This window comes from Cetorhinus maximus, chromosome 9, assembly GCF_964194155.1.
Source record: "Cetorhinus maximus chromosome 9, sCetMax3.hap1.1, whole genome shotgun sequence".
Taxonomy (NCBI): Eukaryota; Metazoa; Chordata; class Chondrichthyes; order Lamniformes; family Cetorhinidae; genus Cetorhinus; species Cetorhinus maximus.
This window is the reverse complement of record NC_135887.1, coordinates 38,595,901-38,621,439: the sequence shown is the minus strand read 5'-3', so window position 1 is coordinate 38,621,439 and position 25,539 is coordinate 38,595,901. Positions and strand designations below refer to the sequence as shown.

General features: G+C 42.7%; 2 protein-coding genes across 2 annotated transcripts in view; one reads left to right on the top strand and one right to left on the bottom strand.

Moving 5' to 3' along the window:
- Positions 1 to 1,205: 1,205 nt before the first annotated feature.
- On the bottom strand, positions 1,206 to 12,767 carry supt4h1 (SPT4 homolog, DSIF elongation factor subunit). Its single transcript, XM_078548553.1, has 5 exons — positions 12,630 to 12,767; positions 9,591 to 9,697; positions 6,480 to 6,535; positions 5,092 to 5,145; positions 1,206 to 1,877 (listed from the first exon to the last, which is right to left on the bottom strand). The coding sequence occupies exons 1-5, from the start codon at positions 12,699 to 12,701 to the stop codon at positions 1,810 to 1,812; spliced, it is 357 nt and encodes a 118-aa protein (XP_078404679.1). The 5' UTR covers positions 12,702 to 12,767; the 3' UTR covers positions 1,206 to 1,809.
- A 5,676-nt stretch (positions 12,768 to 18,443) lies between these two features.
- hsf5 (heat shock transcription factor family member 5) overlaps positions 18,444 to 25,539 on the top strand; it is a 168,065-nt gene continuing 160,969 nt past the window's right edge. Inside the window, exon 1 of the mRNA XM_078547925.1 lies at positions 18,444 to 18,969. Within this exon, the coding sequence (XP_078404051.1) occupies positions 18,444 to 18,969 (526 nt within the window). The remainder of the gene's footprint in view (positions 18,970 to 25,539) is intronic.

Genomic DNA, 25,539 nt, shown 5'->3' with positions numbered 1-25,539 from the left:
AGCAAAGTTCCATGTTTAACTTTTTAACGAAGGCCAGATTGCAGTGTTGCCACAGGGTTAATTACTAGATAGCTGCAACTCACAAATCTCTAGGTAGTGCTTCATTCTCCTCAAAACTATTCTTCCTCTATTCATCTGTGAGATTATGTCATTGTACAGAACTCCACTTGTAATCCTAATTGAACTTTACAACAGCTCAAGCAGTACAAATCAATTGTCCAGAAAATTGATTAACATTCTTACAATAAATGTTCTGCCTATTTTAATCACTAGCCAACATTAAAGTGTCAAAGAAAGTTATGGTTTCATATTACCACCATGAAACAGGGTGTAGAATGTCCTTAAACTCAAGGTGACCCAAAACTCTGCTATGCATGTCCTAACTTTCCCCGTGTTCCATTCAAACATCACCCCATGCTCAACGACCTACACTGGTCCCAGTTAAAGCTTCAATTTTAAAATTCTGCAATTTTCTCCAGTCCTATACCCTTCAAGATATTGGTGCTCCTCCAATTCTGGTCTCCTGCTCATTGCCAATTTGAATTGTTTCACCTTTGGCTGCTCCACCATTGGCTGCCATACCTTTAGCTGCCTGGGCCCTAAACTCTGGAATTCTCTCCCTAAACCTTTCCACCTCTCTCCCCTCCAAGAGGCTTCTTAAAACTTACCTCTTTAACCCTAACATCCCATGTGGCTTGGTGTTAAATTTTGCTCAATAACACTCCTGTGAAGGACACTGGAATATTATTCCACGTTAAAGGTGCTATATAAAAAGCTTGCATATATATAAAAACACATTATATATTATATATATATATATATATATATTAAAAAAATATTTTTCACGACCACTGGACTTCTCAAAGTGCTTTGCAGCCAATGTAGTGCTTTTGGTTATGTAGGCACTGTTGTAACATAGGAAATGCAGCAGCCAATTTGCACACAGCAAACTCCCACACACAGCAATGTGATAAGGACCAAATAATCTGTCTTTGATGTTAAATTGAGGAATAAATATTGGCTAGAACGCTGAGGATAACTCCTCTACTCTTCTTTGAAATAGTGTCATGGGATGTTTAATAGCCAGGCAGATGGGGTCTCAGTTTAACAGCTTATTCCCTGGAGTGTCAGCCTCAATTTTTGTGCTCAAGCCCTGGTGTGGGACCTTGCGTCAGAGGTGAGAGAGTTATCATCTAAGCCACGGCTGATGCTCATATCCAATATGTTGGTATTGTTTTATTATTCCACTTTCCTCCTTATTATAAATGCTCTCCAAAGTGTATTCTTGGAAGGAACAGCATTCAAAGTGAAGAATACAAGCCTTTGAAATTTACATGGCAGCTTGCCAGTTCTATCACTTCTCAATTTTTCAACAAACACTGTCATATCTATGCTTCAAATTTTCTTTTTCTCCCCCTTCCAACTCAAAAAGATGTTTTTGGGCTTTAGTATCAGTATTTCAGTGTCTATGTCTGTAAACAACAGAACTTCTATTGCAATCTGCACTAAACAGTCAGATTAGGCTCTTCCTTGTTTCTCAAACATTTGCTCTACTATCTGGTAAACAAACTTTTCTCCCTGACCAAGGGGTAAAATAACTTTGCAGAATAAAAGTATAAAGTGCTGGACTCTCCACTTATTTTTCTGGAAGAATGCACAAACACTTCACTGATATTAAGCATAACATTTGGATGCTACATTACACAAATACATAAATGTAATAATATTACAGAATGTTACAAATAGGAAAAAGGTGAATGCTAGTTGGAAAGCATCATTAGGAATAATTTTGGTGGTAAGATGGAGCCATTAAGATTTGATAGCAGTGTCTCTTGATTTGTAGATCACACCTCGACTCTTCAGTTCCCTTACAATACCTGTAAAACAAACAGATGAGACTAACTGCAATGGTATGTTAGCATGGTAATGTAACTTGACTGGTAACCTGGAGGCCCAGGCTAATGCTCGGGGTATATGGGTTCAAAACCCACCATGACAGCAGGCAAATTCAATTAAAAATTCAATTCTGGAATTGAAAGCTAGTCTCAGAAATGGGTGAGTGGGTGTGAGGTACGAATGCTAAAGGGTCTAATATTGAACAACAAAAGACAAACAAAGTCCCAGAGAACCGAGGCTGGCCATTCTAAAGGCCCGCCTCGCCACTCAGCAGTCTCTGAACAGTTTCTGGAGGCAGCGAGACCGACTGCAGTCATACCCATCTCCCCTGAATGAAGATCCTGAGGCAGGTGCAGTGAACCACAAAATTGTCATAGCTCAGAGCCAGGTCTTTCTCCTATATCCATCAGCAATTACATTGTTTTTCCCACAATTTTATCATGCTGAACCAAAATGTAGCGAAGGTACATATAAGCTCTCTTTAGAAAAATCTTGACCAGCTTATATTTCCATTTTGTGCCATGGTATTTCAGCCTTTCTGATGGAACTGAAAACCAACACTGAGGGCCTCCCGCTCTTCATATATGGATGCATATTAGTCATGCTATATGATACATATGACTTTCGCATAGGTTTCCCAATACTAATACAGAAGACCGTGAGGTTTTTTACTCTTCTCTTTTGATGGAAATGTGCCTTCAATTGGTCCTCTAAGTTTGATAAAGAGGACATGCAGCTCTGATTGACAACCAGCTTTAAAATTATCTTCCTCAATCACTTCCTTCAGAACAAATTTTGTCATTTCATTGTTCTGGTCAACACCAAATGAATAAACCTGCAAGGAAATTTTGCTCCTTTTACTCAAGTCGTCATCTAGTTTAGCTGAAAGATGTGCCATAGCCTTCTGTGCGTGTTCATATTCTTCCCACTGAAGCTTCAAAAGTAGAATCTTTATCTCCACTTCTTTCACAATTTCATTCAAATATTTGTTTACTCTCTTATTTTCCAATTCTTTCCCAAGTTTATTAATCTTTTCATTCAGGTCAGCAACTGATCTGGTGAGTTCAGTTCCTTTGCTTCACAGTCATCTACAGAACCCTTATGCAAGTTCAACAACTTCACACGGACATTCAGTTCATTTCAGAATTTTTCTTCCATGGTTGCTGACAGCTCCTTAGACTCTCAATTTACTTATTAAATCCTCAATCTGTTTCGCAAAATTTTTCTTTGCTGCTTTAAAACTCTGGATCTACTCTTCCACCCCACACATCTCATCCTTTTTGATCACCAGACTGCATCAGAGTTCAAGAATTTCATTGCTCTTTTCACAACGACGTTCTAATAATTAGTCAATCTTAGTTAATTCTGCATACAACCAACTGTTCCGATTTATCAGCAATTCCTTTCCCTGGTCAAGGCATTTTTCACGATACTTAAAGGCTTCTGATACTTGGAGTTCATGAAGTATCAAATGAAGGTCTAACTTTGTTGAATTGGCTTCTACAAGTTTATCATTCAGGCTTTTCAAATCCTCATTTGAGTGTTCACTTCCTGTGACTGATACTCAAGTGTTCTCAACAGTTCTTGCTTTTCATAATCTAACTCACCTTTTGTGTATGAAAGTTAGTTCTCTGCACTGATCAATTTTTAACTCAATTGCTCTTTGTTGGCAATAAGTTTCTCAAGTTTGGCCATGATCATTTTGGGGAGTTTGGCAAGTTCAGCACAACGAGCAACTGCTGAAACACAGTCGTCACCTCATTTCCATCTGCACTGGCCAAATCATTATCCAGTATAAAATCCATCCTTCCGTGGGTAAGCTGGGAACAATTCCTACAATATCAATTCCATTTACTGAGTCACTTCGTAAGTTAACTTTGCATAAGGGAACACGTTCATAGATCCCATGAATACCCACTATTAATACTATTCTTTCATCCAACCTTCTGGAACACAAATTATATCAGCCACCACCAGCAACAGAACTGCCCAATGTCTCAAAATATTAATTTGTTCACCTGTTTTGCTGAATGAGTAGGTGAATATCATCCCCTTAGATACAAATCCTCTAACTTCCTGGAACCTGACTCACTTCATCAGCATCTAGGGAAGAGTCCCCTTGAATATCCTGAGATAGATCCCCACATTCTAGTAGGTTCTGAGGGAACATGTTTCAATTCACTGCTTTACATAGGCCAAGCTCTGCAACTGTCAAAAGAACACCATAAACCGATCATGCGTGGCCTGTCTCCCTTGTGTCAACATCAGCTCATCTCCATAGCAACGTACCGCGGAAGGGCTGACAGGAGACGCTTTCTGTCAGCCCACTACATTCTCTGCGCTTGCCCCCCCGAAAACAGATTTCCTCACAATACCCAATAGACAACCCCATGCCATGCAGAGAAGAACACGGTTCCTCCTGCCATCTCCTGACTGAATGTCTACTGCAAGTGCCCGAAATTTGAGTTACTACTGTCCCAAATTGTTATGGATAACAGTTACAAAGTTGATTAAGGTGCTCATTCAATTATGCAATTGCTATATTTTAGTTTTTTATTAAATTCATTTATGGGATGGAGGCTTTGCTGGCTGGGCCAGCATTTATTGCCCATCCCTAGTTGCCCTTGAGAAGGTGGTGGTGAACTGCCTTCTTGAACTGCTGCAGTCCATGTGGTGTGGGTACACCCACAGTGCTGTTAGGAAGGGAGTTCCAGGACTTTGACCCAGTGACAGTGCAGGAACAGCGATATATTTTCAAGTCAGGATGGTGAGTGACTTGGAGAGGAACTTCCAGGTGGTGCTGTTCCCATGCATCTGCTGCCCTTGTCCTTCTAGATGGTAGTGGTCGTGTGTTTGGAAAGTGCTGTCTAAGGAGATTTGGTGAATTCTGTGATCTGAGAGAAATAAGACAATTGTTGTTTGGAAAGAGCTCACTAAAATAATTCACGTGGAATTGCCTTGCTTTTACAGCACAGAAACAGGCCATTCAACTAACAAGGAGGAAGCAAACCTCATATACTGATGCTAATATTTGGCCCTCTATTCAGAATACAAATCAAAATGTACCCATGGAATTATGATATAGTTGAAGGATGTATCCATTTATTTTCCCACTTGCATTTTGAAGATTTGATAGTATTGTTTGTAACTGTCCAAGGCATGGAAGAGAGAATTTATATCTGTCTAATCTCTTACCTTGAGGTAACCGCCCTGTCACTGATACTGCATAGATACCTGGCTTAAAGTTACCTGAAAAACAAGAAACAAAACATTAGTAACAGATGCAGGCCATCATATACCAATTCAGACAAACATAGGTCATAAAGTACTGTCTTGTGTAAAACAGTTAGATTTCTTGAATATTATACATGAAGCATCTTCGTTACCATATTATTGCCATTAAAGTCACACTGTAATCACTAATCTGGCTAGTAATATTTCAGCCTGAGAATGTGATCATTACAATTTAAAAGTCAATGAATTTCTACTACTACTGGCCCTAGTATAAACCAACTTGCATCTCAAATAGGCAGTATTTTAAAGCCATATGATATGGCTTGGGCTCAGATTCCTAGAATGGGGCTCAGATCCAAGCCAGGCTATTTAGCAAATGTGATGAACATAGACATGGTACTTCCACCAGGGAAATAAATCTAAAACCATAGCTCCCATTTTAATAAACTTCAATTGTCAGTTCTCCTGTGCCTTCACAATGCATTATGAGGCTATATATCTCGTTAGCTATTGCAGTGATTCTGCTCCCACCCAGTCACCCACATGCATACACGTACATATACGTACGTCCCCACACACACATGAATAATGGTTACTTCAGCAGGCTACTATGTGCCAATAAGATGTAGACACCTTAGCAGAGAGGAGAGGATAGAAAAGAACTGGCGAGGAAAAAAATCTCTCCTGTTGAAGTCTGGTGCCATTCTCCTCACATAGCACAACTACCATCTGCAGCGTGAAACAGATAATTATCAACGAGGGTGCCGAAACTTGGGAGAAAAGAAACTCAAAGTCTCACCAGGCGTTCCATATGTGGTGTTGGAACTCTAAAGAATAATTACGGAAACTTACCAAGCTGATAATTACTTGCTCAGTCAATTCCAACAAAGGTCTTGGACCTGAAACAGTAACACTGTTTCTCTCTCCACAGATGTTGCCTGAGCTGAGTATTTCCAGCATTTTCTGCTTTTATTTTAGATTTCCAGGATTCACACTATTTTGCTTTTAAATCATTTCTTCAACTTACACATTCAATATTGCAGAATTGGGGTAGATTTCAGAGGAATTTTATTTTTCAATCTGCATGGAGTGAATGCTTTGATGAAGTCACTACGTTTAACTGACAAGTCAAGGCTGCTTAATAAAAGCATACTTACAGTTACCCAAGTAGAAACAGGCATTATTCATTCACCTTCACAGCACAAATTGATCAATGGTACATTATGTGTACAATTCCCAATCTACTACACAGATAACTCTCCACCTCACCAACTCCCACAAAATGATGCCTAAATATAAACTTGGAATAAGGAAATATTGCAATAGGCACCAAGTCGATTCACACTTACTTATCCGCTGCCACTTGGAGACCCAACTGTCTTCAGGACTCATCATTGCAATAATCCTGAAAAAAATACATAACCATTTGAACAGCTACATCCCTACATCCTGCACAACATCTATAAACAATATTATCCACTGCATCAAGAGTCAAAAACAATTGAAAAAAAAAGGTATGCTCTGGATCCCCAGAGCCACCATGTACGAATAGCAAAGATCTGAAAAGATAGATTAGCATCTTTTGAGCTGGCTTTTCTGGCCCACTTTGTAAGTACATGCAGCATTCTGCAAGTACAACATAACCCAAATTTTTTTTTTAATATGTTTGAGGTTGTGGGGGCAGGATAGGGGAAATGAAAGAAGGGAAATGCTATAAATAAATTTTATTTGTGTGCAGAAAGTACTTATACAACCTTGTTTGGTGGTGTTACATGATAAGAGATCAAATGGCACCAAGCTAATTTCTAGTCTACACTTAGCTGACCTCAACCAGGGATGGTATTTAGGGCACTATCATCTACCTGCATCAGCATTCTCTGTTCAGGGAGCAGGAGGAGGGGGATGGGGGGATATCAGCCAAAATTACGACGACTTTTACTTCACTGCCTAGTGACTCCTGCTGCAAAGTGTAATTTACCTATACATCATAGTTGCATATCCATGAACTTAATTTCGTGAGAAATGCTTCCAGACAGAGAAATGTTAGAAATAAATGCAATTGGTCCCTCACTGGGATGGGATTTCCTTTAAGAGTTTTAAAAAGTGGCTTTCGAAAAGGTGGGTCATAGCATGGCTCAACACCTGCAGATGGATAGCACTGGAAAAAAATAAAAGCAGGGCTCAAAATATATGGGGAAGGCAGGTGAAATCACTCTTGAAATGTCACAAGTAGGCCACAAAGGGGCAAAAAAATTCAAGAAAGCTCGCCCCTGTGTAATTACATTATGGTTCCTCCATGGTCCAAACAGGTCTGAACGATTGTAGGTGCAGGCATCTCATTGGGAGTGGGAAAACAGTGAAGTGATTGAAGCAGCAGCGAGCATGGGAGAAACAATCTCTGATTGGAGGAACAGCTACGCACAGATTCTGTCTCTCCCATGCTTGTTACTCCTCCCTCCCCGTTCTTGCTACTCCTCCACAGACAGACCTAGATATCCAATTTTTCATTCTGGTGCCTGTCTCCCTGTCAAATTATTTTAAACCCTACCCCCTGCACTCTCCCCCCAGCACTAACTATTCTCCTCACAGTGACATTCATCTCAGCTCTACTAAGGTTCAACTTGCCTATCTTGAACAAGACCCTCCTGCCCCAGAATTGGACCCAATGCCCCAGGAATCTGAAGCCTTCTTTCCTGCCTCATTTCTTAAGCCAAACAATACCTCATCTTATACTATTTCCGGGAGGTTAAAAAAAGGCACAGAGTTTACTGAATTGGGAAAGAAAGAGGCTTATTTATAATGAAATATCAATCAGTAGTCCAATGCGTACTTAGGCAACAAAAAAAAACTCCTTTTTATAGGAGGAATTTATTTTCAGTTGCCAACAAGGGTTAAGCATATATACCCAAGAAACTCCAGTGATGTCAATTGCAGAAATCTTTCTGTAGCAACTCAACTGCAAACAGCTGAGGAGAGACTGCAAATCTCAGTTTCAGAGTGCAGTGAGATATTTTTTGTTTAAAAAACGGTCAGTAGCTCCAGAGCAGTTCAGAAAGGATGAAAGTTATATCCCTGCTTTATGCAAAGAGAACATTTACCCCACCCAGTCCTCACCCACCTCCAGAACCCAAGTGGATAATAAAATAGTGCCAGCACACTTGTCCCATCAGGCCTGCACCAATGTTCCCTTTAAAATTTAGTTGTTGTGAACAGCCTGTTTTCTTCAGTGCAGTTGCTTTAATTTTTTTTGCACCGTCTTTATCCCAGAACAGGATCTGCACAATAACTTTCAGGATGGTGTGCAGCCATGCACCTGCACAGCTTAGCAGGATCATTGGTCTGCACCATCTCTTTTGAAGTGCAATCCCATTAATCCCACTCCCTAACTCTATCCCCGTATCCAAATATTCATCCAAGTCCCTTTTGAAGGCTACTTTTAAATCTGTATCCAGAACCCATCAGGCCAAGCATTTGGGGGAGGTGGTGACATAGCGGTAATGTCGCTGAACAAGTAATCCAGAGACCCATGCTAATGCTCTGGACATGGGTTCAAATCCCACCGTGGCAGCTCGTGGAATTTGAATTCAGTTAATAAATCTGGAATATAAAGATAGTCAGGTGACCATGAAACAATCATCGATTCTCGTAAAAACCCATCTGGTTCACAAATGTCCTTTAGGGAAGGAAATCTGCCATCCTTACCTGGTCTGGCCTACATGTGACTCTAGACCCACAGCTATGTGGTTAACTATTAACTGCCCTCAAATGACCTAGCAATCAGAGACAGGCAACAAATACTGGCCTTGCCAGTGACACCTGCATTCTGTGAAAGAATAAAAAAAACTTGTACAGCAAAAATTTTTACCTCACGTCACCTCTAGTTCTTTTATCAATTGATTTAAATCTGTGCCCACTGGTTTTTACACATTGGAAGCAGTTTCTCTTTATTTACTCTATCCCCATCATGATTTTAAATACCTCTATCAAATCTCCTAGTCTTCTCTGCTTTAAGAATAGACTAAGCTTCTCAAGTCTCTCCAACTAACTGGAATCCCTCATTCCTGGAACCGTTCTACTAAATCTCTTAAGAATGTAATAAAGAAAAGAGGGTCAAAGGATCAAATTCCCCTATGGGCAAGTTCCGTCACTCAATAGTAGCTGATCTTCTACCTCAACTCCAGCCTCCCACACCAACCCCACAGATGTTAATTTCCTTAATATCCAAAAACCTATCAATTTCTGCCTCAACGATTTGAGCATCCACAGCCCTCTGGAGTGCAGAATGCCAAATATCCATAACCCTTTGAGCATAGAAATTTCTCCTCATCTCAGTCCTAAATGGCTGACCCCTTATTCCGATACTGAGCCTTAGAAATTCCAGTCCAAAAAAATTAAATAGAAGAAGCTAACAGCACTATGAACCATTGTTTTGTTCTGAGTATAATTATAAATCAACTCACCCATCAAAAGAAGAACTGGTGCAGTCATATACCATCTCGCGATTCCCCTTCATTTGCAGATAGGAGTCACAGTTATCACAACCATCATACTCAAACTGATCTATAGTCTACAAGAGGGAGTAGAAAGACAAATAGGTATCTCTGTCAGGCTTTGAAATTAACAATTGTTCTGTTAAAGACTTGTAACTGTTTTTCAAAATGCAAATTAAATGACATTTATAAGGGTTCAGAGTTTCAGATGCTAATGCTCCTACCTACATCAATTGTTTTCAGTTGTAAAATAGCTGGCTTCAAACCACCAATGCAAATGAAGGTTGGAAAAGTTGATATTGACACTAAAATGAACAGTTGACAACTATGAAAACAATTGGAGGGTTGGATATAACTGCAGTTAAAGTCATGACAAACTCATACCCACTCTAATTCCATTGCAACTACATTTCATATGTAGTATATATAAAGCAAATGGCCTCAAGTTTTCACAAAGTAACACACTGAATTGCAGAATTTGATTCCAACATACAGTGATGGAAACATTACCTTGAAGCAATGGACTTGGTGACATGACATTATTCAAGATTATTTTTCATTTGTCCATTTTTATTGGAGCTGAACTTTTGAGTAGTTGCATCAATTGTTTTGAATTCTGTAGATTGGCATTGTATACAGCACTCCACTAATGTGTAGATGTCTCAAAACACAAGACAGGAGAGAGAGAATAAGTAAGACATCTAACAGAATGTTAAAATTAAGGAATTAAATAAAAAGACAGGGAGAGTAGAGGCAAAAGCTAAGCACTTTTAGATGGCCTCTGAAACCAGAGATCAGTTGGGGAGAAGAACAGTTGCAAGGCAGAGGCCATTATGTCAAGGAATTCACAAGTTGCAGTAAAAGTGGTTGAAAGAGAGGCTGACAATTGTAGAAAAGTGGATTGGATAACAAAGAATAAACAAAAACAGAAAATGCTGGAAAAACTCAGCAGGTCCGGCAGCATCTGTGGAGAGAGAAACAGTTAACATTTTGAGTCCATATTACCCTCCTTCAGAGCTAAAGAGAGATAGATAATATGTTGGAATTTATACTGTTTAAGGGGGTGCAGCAGGTGAAGCAAGGTAGAAGGTCAACAACAGGTGGGGACTAAGGAGAGATTGACAAATGTGTCATGGACACAAGACAAAGGGACTGTTAATGGTAGTGGTGAAGGCTAAAGAAAGTGCTGATAGTGGCATAAAGGTAAGAAAGCAGAATGTGTTAACAGCAGAACAATGGCCAACACTATGAAAAAACAACATAGAAACAAGTAGGAAATGGCCCTGTCCTAGGGTGGGGCGGGGAGATGAGGTGGTTGGGGAAAGAGGATAAAAAAATGATTAAAAATAAATTTGAAAAAAGGATTTAAAAAGGGGTATAGAGGAGAGCGTTCATGGTCTGAAGTTGTTGAACTCAACGTTAAGTCCGGAAGGCTTTGCTGTAAAGTGGAAGATGAGGTGCTGTTCCTCCAGTTTGCGTTGGGCTTCACTGGAACATTGCAGCAGGCCAAGGACAGACATGTGGGCATGAGAGCAGGATGGTGTTGAAATGACAAGCGACAGGAAGGTCTGGGTCATGCTTGAAGACTGAGCGAAGGTGTTCCGCAAAGAAGTTACCCAGTCTGCATTTAGTCTCCCCAGTGTCGAGACCACCACATCGAGAGCAGCGAATGCAGTAGAGCAAATTGAAGGAGGTGCAAGTGAAACGCTGCTTCACCTGAAAGGAGTGTTTGGGCTCTTGGACGGCAAGGGGGGGAGGAGGTAAAGGGGCAGGTGTTGAACCTTCTGCAATTGCATAGGACGGGGATGAGGTGATGGGGGAGTGGACTAGGGTGTCATGAGGGAACGGTCCCTACGGAATGCTGATGAGGGGTGGGGTGGTGAGGGGAAGATACGTTTGATGGTGGCATCATGCTGGAGTTGGCTGAAATGGCAGAGGATGATTCTTTGAATGTGGAAGCTGGTGGAGTGAAAAGTGAGGACAAGGGGACCACATCATGGTTCTGGGAGGGAGGGAAAGGGGTGAGGGCAAAGGTGCAGGAGATGGGTCGGACACGGTTGAAGGCCCCATCAACCACAGTGGGGGGTGGGGGTTACCTCGGTTAAGGAAGTAGGAAGACATGTCAGGAACACCATTTTGGAAGGTGGCATCGTCAGAACTGATGCGACAGAGGCAATGAAACTGAGAGAACGGGATGGAGTCCTTGCAGGAAGCAGGGTGTGAGGGGCTGTAGTCAAGAATAAACAAGTTTTGCAGAGGCAGAGGTTTCAGGGAAAGTGTCTGAGAAAATAGTAAATAGTATATTATGATCATTAAGGTGCTGGCAGAACTCCTTGAGCGTGTGCTATTCAATTTCACCACAATAAATACTTCAGCAAGGATTCATATTAACTCAGAAATTACTATTAAGGAAATAATGAAGAGTTTTATTTTACGATCGAGATCCTGCCCAATATTTACACACCCCACCACCACCCTCTCAAGGGCAACCGGGGATGGGCAATAAATGCTGGCCCAGCCAGCGAAGCCCACATCCCATGAATGAATTAAAAAAAGGTGACAGGATGACCCTTGTATTATAATTTCCATAGTGAAAATTGAAAGAAAACGGCTTTCAAAGTCGGGGAGAAGATAAAATTTTCCAATGCAACTCGCAATCGAACCTAAACACAGTAGCTGAAGCCAACTAACCAATCTTCGGCTCTTGCTGAAAAAGGCAAACTCAAGCTCGACTCGCTGAGAACAGCAGCGAACACAATCTAGTTGGATAAAAGCAAAAAACTGCGGATGCTGGAAATCGAAAACAAAAACAAAAATACCCGGGAAAACTCAGCAGGTCTGGCAGCATCTATGGAAGGGAGCACAGTTAACGTTTCGAGTCCGCTTGACTCTTCTCATGCGGACTCGAAGCGTTAACTGTGCTCCCTTCCACAGATGCTGCCAGACTTGCTGAGTTTTCCCACAATCTAGTTGGAATCGTGTCTGAAGACATTCTCTATCCAGTCTTACCTTGACCAACGAGCAAAGCAGACAAGCTCGCAAGTGCCGTAAATCCTTCGGAACCGTCTCCAATGCCGCCATTACTGATGGAGAAATCGCATAAGTCCCTTCCAGAGGTACAACTTCCGACTACGCATAAATTCAGCGTCACTTCCGTAAATTTGGTGCGACATCCAGTGAAATACTGGAACTGGCCGCAATATAAAGGAATGGCGCTGTCGTTACCTAACAATGTTGACTGATAGCTCAATAATACGGTCAATATGGCAACAAAGTCAGCGTTACTATTTCTGATTAGAAAGAGCAATATATATCATAATCACTTTCAATTTCCACCTCTTATTTATACATCCGATTTCCCAGATTCACAGTAGACCTTCCTTAAATATAAAACATGAAGTCAATTTATTAAATATATACTAGCAGAGACCGACAAAATAATTGCAACAGTAATTCTTTAAATCCCCATCCCATGCTATTCCATCTTTTCTATGCAACACGCACATGTCATGCCCAACCCATTCCTTTCATTCCTCTCATATCATCTCCATCCCATTCCTCCCCTTCTTCCTATGCAATCCCCATTCCCAATTCCACCCTTCCAATGCCATACCATCACCATCCCCCATTTCCTACTTCCCATGCCATTATTCCTGATTGTGGTGCTCCCTCAATGCTGCCCTTCACTCGCATGCTGTCCTCTTCAGATATTATGCAGTTCTCCTGCCCATACTTCTCCCATTTCCCTGCCATGCATGCTGTCACCCCTCATGCCCTCTCCCCTCAACATCCCATGCCATCTAAACCCTCTTCCATGTCATTCACCCCATCTCCCTTGCAGTCCCCCCTTTCATGCCATCCTCATGCTGTTCCCCTCCTCCCATAATGCCCCCATGCCCCCTCCCATGCTATCCCTCTCATGTCATTTCTGCCTTATGCTGCTCCCCATCCCATATCAGCCCCCACATGCCATTCTTCTCCATGCTTCCTGCCTTTCACATCATCCTCTACATGCTGTCTCCTGCCTTCCCCCATGTCACTGCCCCCTTCCATGATGACCCCCACCCCCGCCAATGTTTTTATTTTCTTTTTTGTTCAGCACAGAAAAAGGCCCTTTGGCCCATCGAGTCTGCGCTGGTCAAACAAGTATCTAACTATAACAAAAACAAATACCTGGAAAAACTCAGCAGGTCTGGCAGCATCGGCGGAGAAGAATAAAGTTGATGTTTCGAGCCCTCATGACCCTTCAACAGAACTGAGTAAAATTAGGAGAGGGGTGAAATATAAGCTGGTTTAAGGTGGGGGGTGGGGGGGGGTGGAGAGAAGTTGGGGGGGGGGTGGTTGTAGGGACAAGCAAGCAGTGATAGGAGCAGATAATCAAAAGATGTCACGGACAAAAGTACAAAGAGGTGTTAAAGGTAGTGATATTATCTAAGAGAATGTGATAATTAAGAATGGATGGCAGGACACACAAGGTACAGCTCTAGTGGGGGTGGGGTGAAATAAGACTAACAGGGCATAAAAGGTATAAATTTAAAAATAATGGAAATAGGTGGGAAAAGAAAAATCTATATAAATTATTGGAAAAAACAAAAGGGAGGGGGAAGAAACGGAAAGGGGGTGGGGATGGAAGAGGGAGTTCAAGATCTAAAGATCCTCTTTCCCCTCCCTTTTGTTTTTTCCAATAATTTATATAGATTTTTCTTTTCCCACCTATTTCCATTATTTTTAAATTTATACCTTTTATGCCCTGTTAGTCTTATTTCACCCCACCCCACTAGAGCTGTACCTTGTGTGTCCTGCCATCCATTCTTAATTAGCACATTCTCTTAGATAATATCACCACCTTTAACACCTCTTTGTACTTTTGTCCGTGACATCTTTTGATTATCTGCTCCTATCACTGCTTGCTTGTCCCTACAACCACCAACATCCCCCCCTCCCCCCCAACACCCCCCCCCACCCCCGCCGCCCCCCCACCCCCCACCTTAAACCAGCTTATATTTCACCCCTCTCCTAATTTTACTCAGTTCTGTTGAAGGGTCATGAGGACTCGAAACGTCAACTTTATTCTTCTCCACCGATGCTGCCAGACCTGCTGAGTTTTTCCAGGTATTTCTGTTTTTGTTTTGGATTTTCAGCATCCGCAGTTTTTTGTTTTTATTTAAGTATCTAACGATGCTAATCCCATTTTCCAGCACTAGGCCCATAGCCTTATATGCCATGGCATTGCAAGGGCACATCCAAATACTTCTTAAATGTTATGAGGGTTTCTGCCTCTACCACCCTTTCAAGCAGTGAGTTCCAGATTCCCACCACCCTCTGGATGAAAAATTCTTCCTCACATCCCCTCTAAACCTCCTGCCCCTCAACTTAAATCTATGCCCCCTGGTTATTGATCCCTCCACCAAGGGGAAATGTTCCTTCCTGTCTACCCTATCTATGCCCCTCATAATTTTATACACCTCAATCATGTCCCCCCTCAATCTCCTCTGCTCGAGGGAAAATAACCCCAGTCTATCCAATCTCTCCTTATAACTAAATCTCTCCAGCACAGGCAACATCCTGGTAAATCTTCTCTGCACTCTCTCTAACGCAATCACATCCTTCCTATAATGAGGATTCCAGAACTGCACGCGATACTCTAGCTGTGGCCTAACTAGCGTTTTATACAGTTCCAGCATAACTTCCCTGCTCTTATATTCTACGCCTTGGCTAATAAAGGCAAGTATCCTATATGCCTTCATAACCACCTTATCAACCTGTCCCGCTACCTTAAGGGACTGGTGGACATGCACACCAAGGTCTCTCCGATCCTCAGTACTTCCCAAGGTCCTACCATTCATCGTGTATTCCCGTGCTTTGTTTGTCCTGCCCAAGTGCATCACCTCACACTTATCCACATTAAATTCTCATTTGCCACTGATTAGCCCATCTGACCAGCCTGTTTATATCCTCCGGTAATCTAAGGCTATCCTCCTCACTATTTACTACCCCACCAATTTTCATGTCATCTGCGAACTTACTGATCAACCCTCCTACATTCAAGTCTAAATCGTTTATATATACCACAAACAGCAAGGGACCCAATGGCGATCCCTGTGGAACCCCACTGGACACAGGCACCCAGTCACAAAAACACCCCTCGATCATCATCCTATGCTTCCTGCCACTCAGCCAATTCTGGATCCAATTTTTCAAATTGCCTTGGATCCCATGAGCTCTTACCTTCGCTATCAGTCTCCCATGCAGGACCTTATCAAAAGCCTTGCTGAAGTCCAAGTAGACTACGTTAAATGTATTGCCCTCATCTACATGCCTGGTCACCTCTTTGAAAAATTCAGTCAAACTCAATGCTGACCCCGCTCCCCCCATGCTAACTTTCCCATTTCTGTCCAATCCCAATGCCATCCCAACCCTCCCATTCTGCTCCCTTGTCCCCTCCCGTGCCATCGTCCCTGCCATCTCCCAAGCCATTCCCTACCCCCATCCCTCCTGCTAGGGTAACTTAGTTGTTGGGCTCTGCTTACCTTCTGCTTTTCTTGTTCTCCATGAACAAACTCCCACTACCACTGCCAGTGTCGTCGCCACCACTAACCATTGGCATGCATCACACACTCTAGTCCTCCATGCGAGCCACGTGCCTCTGCATGCACCAGGATCCTTCCAGTAAATCAGCCCACTGACCAATCAAAAAACTGCGGACAGACAAAGACTGCATAATATTATTATTACTATGGATTAAATGAACAGTATAATAACAGCAATGTGACTATCAGTCATAATTTTGCTGTACAGCAATCATTTAAATTTCTTGATAGCTAAATTAATACATTGATAGCAACTCTAATAACAGGTATATTCACTTACATATAAGTTATAGATTCATGGAGTGTTTCTCCAAACTGCCTGTGATTCTAAACTGTTGTGAGTTCCTTCATCTGAATATCCTTGAAGCGATTGCTTCACCTTTTCTTGGGAAAAGGGTAAATCCATTTCATTTCTTCATGAAAACATCTAATGACTAACTACTTTTTCTAAAGGTTTTTTTATATACCAGGAGGTAAATGGAAAGAAAGGTTTCTGTGATTTGAATAGGAAGCTTCACAGGTTCAACAAGAGGCTGGACCAACCAGATATCTGTCTATAATTGAAACTGAGTAGCTGAGATTCTCACCTAAACTTATCATAGGGATGATGCCATTTGTGCTACTATATCAAATGATTAACGTTGGAAATTTCTCAATCAACTATTGTAACTTAGGTGGAAAATCAGCAGAAATTCCAAATAGGTATGTAAGTAGGGAATCCATTCATCTGCCACCAAAGCTGCTGATAAGGGAAGCCCATTAAAAACTCTAACAACAGGAGTAGGCTTGTTCTGTCATTCAATTAAATCATGGCTGATCTGCCACCAAAGCTCATTTTTCCACCTTTGACCCATAATCAAAGATAGATTTTTGGGAAGTAAGGAATCAAGTAATGTGGGGATAGAGTAGGAAGATAGAATTGATATAGATGTTCATTTATGATCTTACTAAATGTCAGAGCAGGCTCAAGGGGTAGTATAGCCTACTCCTGCTCCTATTTCTTGTGTTCTTATTGATTGATGCCCTTATGTAACAAAAAGTTACAGATCTCAGTCTTGAATGCTTCAATTCAATTCAAACAACTTTTGTTGGTTGGCCGGGGGTGGGGGGGGGGGTGGGGGGGTGGCAGTGTGTGGTGGTGTGGGGGGAGAGAAGAGAAATTCCAAGATTTCTATTAAGGTTTATGTGAAGAAATGTATTCTGATTTCACTCCTGAGTGGCCTGGCTCTAATTTTAAGACTATGCCTTCCTGTGTTGGGACTCCTACACCAAATAAAGTAGAATTTCATCATAGACAGTATCCTCTTTATCATTTTAAACACCTCAATTAGATCATCTCACAAGGAATTCCCTGTGCAAAACTTCCAGCTATTTGGAACTTCCAGTACAAATGAGATTTGAAGTTACAACTTTAGAGAACAATTTTAATTCATCGGATTTTTCCAAATTAGTTATTTCTTGTGAGGTAATTGCAACCAACTCCCCATATTTGGACTATCCATCAGAATAGACATGCTGCGTCTACCTATTACAACTCTATTGCTATTACAGACAAATATAATGACAGGAGACAGTTGGCTGAGCCGCAATAAATCCACAGATGCTGCCAGGCCGACTGAGTTTTTCCAACATTTTCTGTTTTTATCTCAATAAATTGTCATTAGCGATCCTCGGGCAGGAAATACTTTCTAACGTTCGTCTTGCATGGTAGAGGCATAGGTTAGGAAGAAAGATCCTCTCATTAAGAAAGGCAGTCATCACCTGGCACACACGCTCCACTGGTCACGTGGACGCTCGTGGGACGGAAGGCTTCCCGGCGCATGCGCTTTTGCGGGAGAGGAGCCTCAGCCTCTAAGTGGTGGCACAGTCTTGCCGCCAAGAGCATGCGCCCTGGGACACGTGCGGGATGAGCCGGAGTTGCGGCCGCGAGCAGCAGCGCGTGCCGCGGTTGGGGCTGCGCGCGTGCGGCGGGCGTTTGCCGCGCGTGTCCTGGGCGCGAGCCTGAGCTCGAAAACTGATTGGCCGGATTGGAATTTAAACAGCGGTTCGGGAACGCGCACTAACGGTTCCATGGAAGGGATCGATCGACAGCGGAACCCGACTGAGTGATCGGCATCGATCAATATCCGTGTCAGAGGGAGTGCTCGGTTCCAGCCAGCCCCTCCTGCTCCTCTTTATGCTTCATCAATCAGTTGGATCGATTCCCCCGATGAGCCCTGTTGTGAGCCATGAAATGGAGGAGTTCCTGCTCTCCACTCCGATCAATCCCAACAACTTCCCGGCCAAGCTATGGCGGATCGTCAACAGCCCCCGGTACCGCTCGATCCGCTGGGACCCCCGCGGTGAAGGGCTCATCGTCGACCAGCAACTCTTCGAATCCGAGCTCCTCACCCCGATCAAGAACGTCAGCAATGGTGCCAACTTGGAGCCCGACACCGACTTGCTCTTCAAAACCACCAACTTCACCAGCTTCATCCGCCAGCTCAACCTCTACGGCTTCCGAAAGATGGGGCAAGGCAGCGGCGAGCACCCGGTGCCTGGGGAGCTGGGGGCAGGAGATGGGCTCCTTCACCATTTCCACAACCCCAGCTTCAAACAGGACCACCCGGAGCTTCTGATCAACATGAAAAGGCTAACCAGTGCCAACAAAGCCAAACTGGCAGCTGGGCTCCAGGTCAACACCAGACCACCCAACCGTTTCCAGAGGTATCTCACCAACTCCATGGACTCCATTGGCCAGACTAAAGGGGACAGACATGGTAAGGATGGAGTTACTGCTACATACTCTGATGGTTATGGTGGGCAGGGGGGATTAATACCAACAGCAGCAATGTGTATTTATATAATGTCTTCAAAAATGTCCCAAGGAACTGCACAGGGGAACGAACCGAACATAATATGATGCCGAGCCACGTAGAAGATACTAGGACAGATGGCCAAAAGATCGACCAGAGAGTTAGGTTTTAAGGAGTGTTTTAAATGATGAAAGTGAAGTGGAGAGGTTTAGGGAGGGAATTCCAGAGTTCAGATTCCGGGCAGCTGAAGGCCCAGCCAACAATGGTGGAGTAACTAAAATTGGGGATGCTCAAGAGACCAGAATTAGAGGAACCTGAAATCTCAAAAGCTTTTGGGCCTGAAGGAGATTACAGAGGTGGAGAAGAGCGAGGCCATGAGGGATATGAAAACAAAGGTGGGAATTTTAAAATGGAGCCCTTGCTTAACTAGGAGCCAGTGAGCTTGGTGAACACAGGGGCGATGGGCGAATTGGACATGCTATGAATTAGGACATAACCAGCGGAGCTTTGGATGGTGTCAAGTTCAATGACTATAGATCATGGCAGGTTGGCCAGGAGTATGTTAGGATAATCAAATCTAGAGCTAACAAAGCCATGGATGAGTGTTTCACAGCATTTGAGCTGAGGCAGGGGAAGAGTCAGGAGATGTTATGGAGGTGGAAATAGGCAGTCTTAGTGATGACGCTGATTTGTGGTCGGAAGCTCATTTCAGCATCAAATGTGATACAAATATAGTGCAAACAATTTGATTCAACTTCAGACAGTTGCCAGGGAGAGGGATGGAGGCAATAGCTAGGGAGCAGAGTTTGTGGCAGGGGTCAAATACAATGACTTCAGTCTTTCCAATATTTATTTGGAGATATTTCTGTTCATCCAGTAAGATGTCATGTAAACAGTCTGACAATTTAGAGACAGTGGAGGGATTGAGAGAGGTGTTATCAAAAGATATTCTAATGAGGTAGAGCTGGTGTTGATGATGTTGCTGAAGGGCAGCATTTAGATATGAAATTGGAAGGGACCAAGGATTAATCTTTGAGGGACACTAGGGGGCACTGTGGAGGAGTGGAAAGAGAAGCCATTGCAGGTGATTTTTTGGCTCTGTTTAGATGGATAAGAATGGAATCAGGAGAATGCAGTCCCACCACCTGGATGATATTGGAGAGCTGTTGGAAGAGGATGGTATGATCAACCATGTCAAAGGCTGCAGACAGGTCAAGAAGGATGAGGCAGGGTTGTTTACCTTTGTTACAGTCACATAGGATGCCATTGTGACTTTGATTAATTATGAAAGGGCAGAAACATGATTGGAAGAATTAAAATATGGAGTTCCTGGGAAGATCGCACTTCTGAGGACTTTGGAAAGGAAAAGGAGGTTGGAAATAGGGAAGTAGTTTATAAGGAAAATGGGGTCAAGAGTTGGCTTTTGAGGAGAGTAGTGATGACAGCAGATTTGAAGGAGATAGAGACAGTATCAGAGGAGAAAGAACTGTAAATCACAACAGCTGATATGATGGCCGGGAAAGCTGATCAGAAGTTTATTGCGGATAGGGTCGAGATAGAAGGAGGCGGGACCCATGGACAACCTGACTCAGGGAGGACATGAGGGGACAGAGGGGAGAAACTAGAGGAAGATGCAAGTTCAGGACCAGAGCAGTGAGAATCTATAAAGGAAGTTTAGCCTGGTGGACCAGGGGAACGGAAGGAAGAGGCAGAGGCAGGTGATTGGCTGGTCTCAATCTTCATGACATTTTTTTGACAAGTTAGTCCAAGAGTTCCTCACTCATGTTTTGGAGGTGAGCTGAGGCCAAAGCTTAAATGGGAGCAAAAGCACTCTATTTATTATATTTTGTGTACAAATAATATATAACAGCATTTTAGAAATAAATTTACAAGGAATTATCAACAATTTGGTGCTAGCAGCATTAAGTACTTCTAATTCTTCATTTCCTGCATCCAACACTTGCACAGGAGGGAGCCCAGCTGGAAGCAAGGAAGGACAATGAGAAATTACATTCCTTTAAGATGCTTTGATTTTCATACTGTGAAGTTTCCTAAGTGCCATTTTAGAGCCATAAAAGTTTCCAGTACTGAGTGATGTATTTAGCACATCGTGTCTGTGCTCTTTGCGAGAACATTCCAAAACTCACCCATTGCTCTACTGTCTCTCCGTGCCTTTTTACTTCTCCATCTCACTAGATATAAGGAAGTGCTTGCGGTTGGGATCTCCATTCTAATTGAAAAACTTAATTCTTCAAAATATTTTAAAATCTCTATCGGCAGGGGGAGGGGACACAGAATGTTAGCAGAATAGGGACACATCATAATACAGTAAAACAATCAAGTCAGAGGGAGTACAGCTGCATTAAGTTTCAAGGGAGTAAGGCAAGGCTAGATGGCCTGTACTTTAATGCCAGGAGTATTACTGGTAAAACGGATGAGTTAAGGGTGAGGATTGACACGTGGAATTGTGATATACTAGCCATCACTGAGACGTGGTTGAGGGAGGGGCAGGATTGGCGGCTCAACATTCCAGGATATAGAATCTTCAGATGAGACAGGGGAGGGGGTAAAAGAGGAGGAGGCATTGCATTATTAGTTAAGGAGTCAGTTACTGCAGTAAGGAGAGATGATATCTTGGAGAGAGCATCGAATGAAGCTTTGTGGGTAGAGCTTAGGAATAAAAAAGGGGCAGCCACATTGTTAGATGTTTATTATAGACCCCCAGATAGTCAGTGAAAAATTGAGGAGCAAATATGTGCACAATTTGTGGAGGTGTGTAAAAACAATAATAATAGGGTAATTATATTAGGTGATTTCAACTTTCCCAATATTAATTGGGGTATACATAGTGTTAAGGGCTTGGATGGAGTGGATTTCTTGAAATGTGTACAGGAGAACTTTTGAGGTCAATATGTAGAAGGTCCAACAAGGGACGGTGCAGAGCTGAACCTAATTCTGGGGAATGAAGCCGGACAGGTGGCTGAGGTGATGGTGGGGAGCATTTTAGTGATAGCGACCACATCATGGTACAGTTTAAGTTTGTTATGGACAAATAAATAGACAAGTTGCAAAAAAATGTTTTGAATTGGGGGAGAGTGGATTTTAGTAAAATAAGGCAGGATCTGGCCAAGGTAGCCTGGGAACAGCTACTTGTGGGGAAATCTACAGAGGAGCAGTGGGGGGTGTTCAAAAAGGAAATGGAGAGGGTACGGCCTCAACATGTTCCCTCAAGGATGATAGGAAGGAGTAATAAGCCCAGAGAATCATGGATGACCAGAGGTATTCAGGTTACGATGAGAATGAAAAGAGAGGCTTTTAGCAGGTACAAGGGAAGCAAATCAGCGGAGGCATTACTGGAGTACAGAAAGTGTAGGGTGGAGCTTAAGAAAGCAATTAGGAGAGCAAAGAGGGGATATGAGAAAGCTCTGGCTGGTAAATGTAGGGAAAATCCCAAGATATTCTATAAGTATATCAATGGGAAGAGGATAACCAGTTAAAGAGTAGGGCCCATAAGGGACCAAGGGGGCAATTTATGGGTGGAGCCAGATGACATCGCTAGAGTGTTGAATGACTACTTCACATCTGTCTTCACCCAAGAGAATGAGGATGAAGGTATCGAATTCAGGGAGAGAAACTGTGAGGTTCTTAAGCAAATTGATATAGGGAGTGACAAGGTATTGGAGGTTTTGACAGGCTTAAAAGTGGACAAATCTCCAGGTCTGGATGATTTGTATCCCAGACTGCTGAGGGAGGCAAGGAAGGAGATCGCAGGGGCTCTGACCCAAATTTTTGATTCCTCTCTGGCCACGGGGGAGGTGCCAGAGGACTGGAGAACAGCTGATGTGGTTCCGCTATTTAAGAAGGGCTGTAGAGAGAAGCCAGGGAACTACAGGCCAGTGAGTCTCACGTCAGTGGTGGGGAAACTATTGGAGAAAATTCTGAAGGAGAGAATTTATCTCCACTTGGAGAGGCAAGGTTTGATCAGGGATAGTCAGCATGGCTTTGTCAGAGGGAGGTCATGCCTAACAAATTTGATTGAATTTTTTGAAGAGGTGACCAGTTATGTAGATAAGGGTAGTGTAGTTGATGTAGTTTTTATGGATTTCAGCAAAGCCTTTGACAAGGTCCCACATGGGAGACTTATAAAGAAGGCAAATGCACATGGGATACAGGGTAATTTGATAAGGTGGATTCAAAGTTGACTTAGTTGTAGGAGACAGAGGGTGATGACAGATGGATGCTTTAGTGACTGGAAGCCAGTGTCCAGTGGCATACCACAGGAATCTGTGCTGATTCCCCTATTATTTGTCATTTATATAAACGATATAGATGACTATGTGGGGGGTAGGATTAGTAAGTTTGCGGATGACACAAAGATTGGCCGGGTGGTTAACAGTGAGGTTGAGTGTATTGTGCTACAGGAAGATATGGACGGAATGGTCAAATGGGCAGATAAGTGGCAGGTGGAATTTAACCCTGAAAAGTGTGAGGTGATACACTTTGGAAGGAGTAATTTGACAAGGATTTGTATTCAATGAATGGCATGACACTAGGAAGTTCTGAGGAACAAAGGGACCTTGGCGCGTGTGTCCATAGATCTCTGAAGGCGGTGGGGCATGTTAGTGGGGTGGTGAAAAAGGCATATGGGACACTTGCCTTTATCAATCGAGGCATAGATTACAAAAGTAGGGAGATCATGCTGGAGTTGTATAGAACCTTGGTGAGGCCACAGCTGGAGTACTGTGTGCAGTTCTGGTCGCTACATTATAGGAAGGATGTGATTGCACTGGAGAGGGTGCAGAGGAGATTCACCAGGATGTTGTCTGGGATGAAACATTTAAGTTATGAAGAGAGGTTGTTGTTTTTGTTGGAGCACAGAAGACTGAGGGGCGACCTGATTGAGGTGTACAAGATTATGAGGGGCATGGACAGGGTGGATAGGGAGCAGCTGTTCCCCTTAGTTGAAGGGTCAGTCACGAGGGGACATAAGTTCAAGGTGAGGGGCAGGAGGTTTTGGGGGGATGTGAGGAAAAACTTTTTTACCCAGAGGGTGGTGACGGTCTGGGATGCACTGCCTGGGAGGGTGGTGGAGGCGGGTTGCCTCTCACCCTTTAAAAAGTACCTGGATGAGCACTTGGCACGTCATAACATTCAAGGCTACGGGCCAAGTGCTGATAAATGGGATTAGGTCGGTAGGTCAGGTGTTTCTCACGTGTCGTTGCAGACTCAATGGGCCGAAGGGCCTCTTCTGCATTCTGTGATTCTGTGATAGTAGGGTGTTCAGATGCAAACAATGTATCAAATATAGTTCCACGTTTATGTTGGTCAGTTGCCATATGGCATATCTCCAGTGATCTTTTTTAAGTGACAACATGATTTCATTTGCTATCTGTTTGGCATTTACATCATTAAAGTGGTTGCATTAAACCATTTTCTAGAAAGAAATTTGTAGTGATGGTGGACTCAGTTCATCAGGTCACTTGTCACTGAACATCAATTCAACTCTTCAGTTGAACCATTCTTACAAAATGATGAGTTATCCAGAAATAATGGTTATGCTAGCCAGTAGCAAATGGTCTCTATATAGTCTTGGCACAGATTAACTTCAGTGATTTATATTCTTGGGCGTTTTCAATTTCTCCTGGCACCAGCATATCATTTGAAGTTTGTCTTTTCAGCAAGAGATATCACAAGTGGCCAGGAAAACAGTGAGTCCTTCTTCCTGGTTTCTTGAGGGCTCCCTCTTCCCCAAATGTATGCTGTGTGTTATTATTAATGCTGGTGGAAACCTCAAACCTCTAGTGTTGACCTACAAATAAGCATGCAAGTGATTTGATTTCTCATCAGGTCCTGAATTATAAGAAGTCAAAGCCAAAGAGTTCTCTCAGCCAACAGTTTCATCCCATCTATGAAGGAATATTACTCATTCTTTTCAAGCCTCCCCAATGATGGAGATCAAGGAACTCTTTAGTGGACATTGTTCCTCACAGGAAGATTTTCATGGGAATATGATTTGGAGCAGGAAGTCACATCTTAATTGGTCAACATGACAACACTTGACTACTTCTGCTTTTGGTGCCTTTCATTCTAAGCCCAAGATTTTAATGTGATAAATTGAGAGATGTCTAATCCAGGGATGGAGCCTATATTCCAGATCTCAAAACAGTTAACTTCCTCAATATGTGCTGACTTTCATCCTTTTATATTCCCTTTAAACCACAGCCAGATAGTGGCTGAGGTATAGGGTATGCTACATTTTATCAGAATTCCTATATGCACACCACTTGTTAATTCCATTGTGGAATATTAATTGCTGTTATAACATGCCTTGACAAGGATACTTTCATCATCGGACATTGAGTCTTTCATAGCAGCATTGGAGAACCTCATGCAGATTGCTTCACTACAGCAACAATGGCAGTTAGAGTCTTGGTACATATGCACCACAATTTTGCTGTGACATACAACTTTTGGTGACATTTTTTGATAATCCACCTCAGGATTTGCTGAAGAACTGTATGTCGCAACCATAGA

Excerpts from the sequence above, each read along its gene's own strand:
- supt4h1 (XM_078548553.1), bottom strand. The coding sequence starts at position 12,701 with ATGGCGGCATTGGAGACGGTTCCGAAGGATTTACGGCACTTGCGAGCT. Across the intron at positions 6,536-9,590 it reads ACCAGTTCTTCTTTTGATGG|GATTATTGCAATGATGAGTC; the intron begins GTGAGTTGATTT and ends TATTTTTTTCAG. Across the intron at positions 1,878-5,091 it reads GACAGGGCGGTTACCTCAAG|GTATTGTAAGGGAACTGAAG; the intron begins GTAAGAGATTAG and ends TTTGTTTTACAG.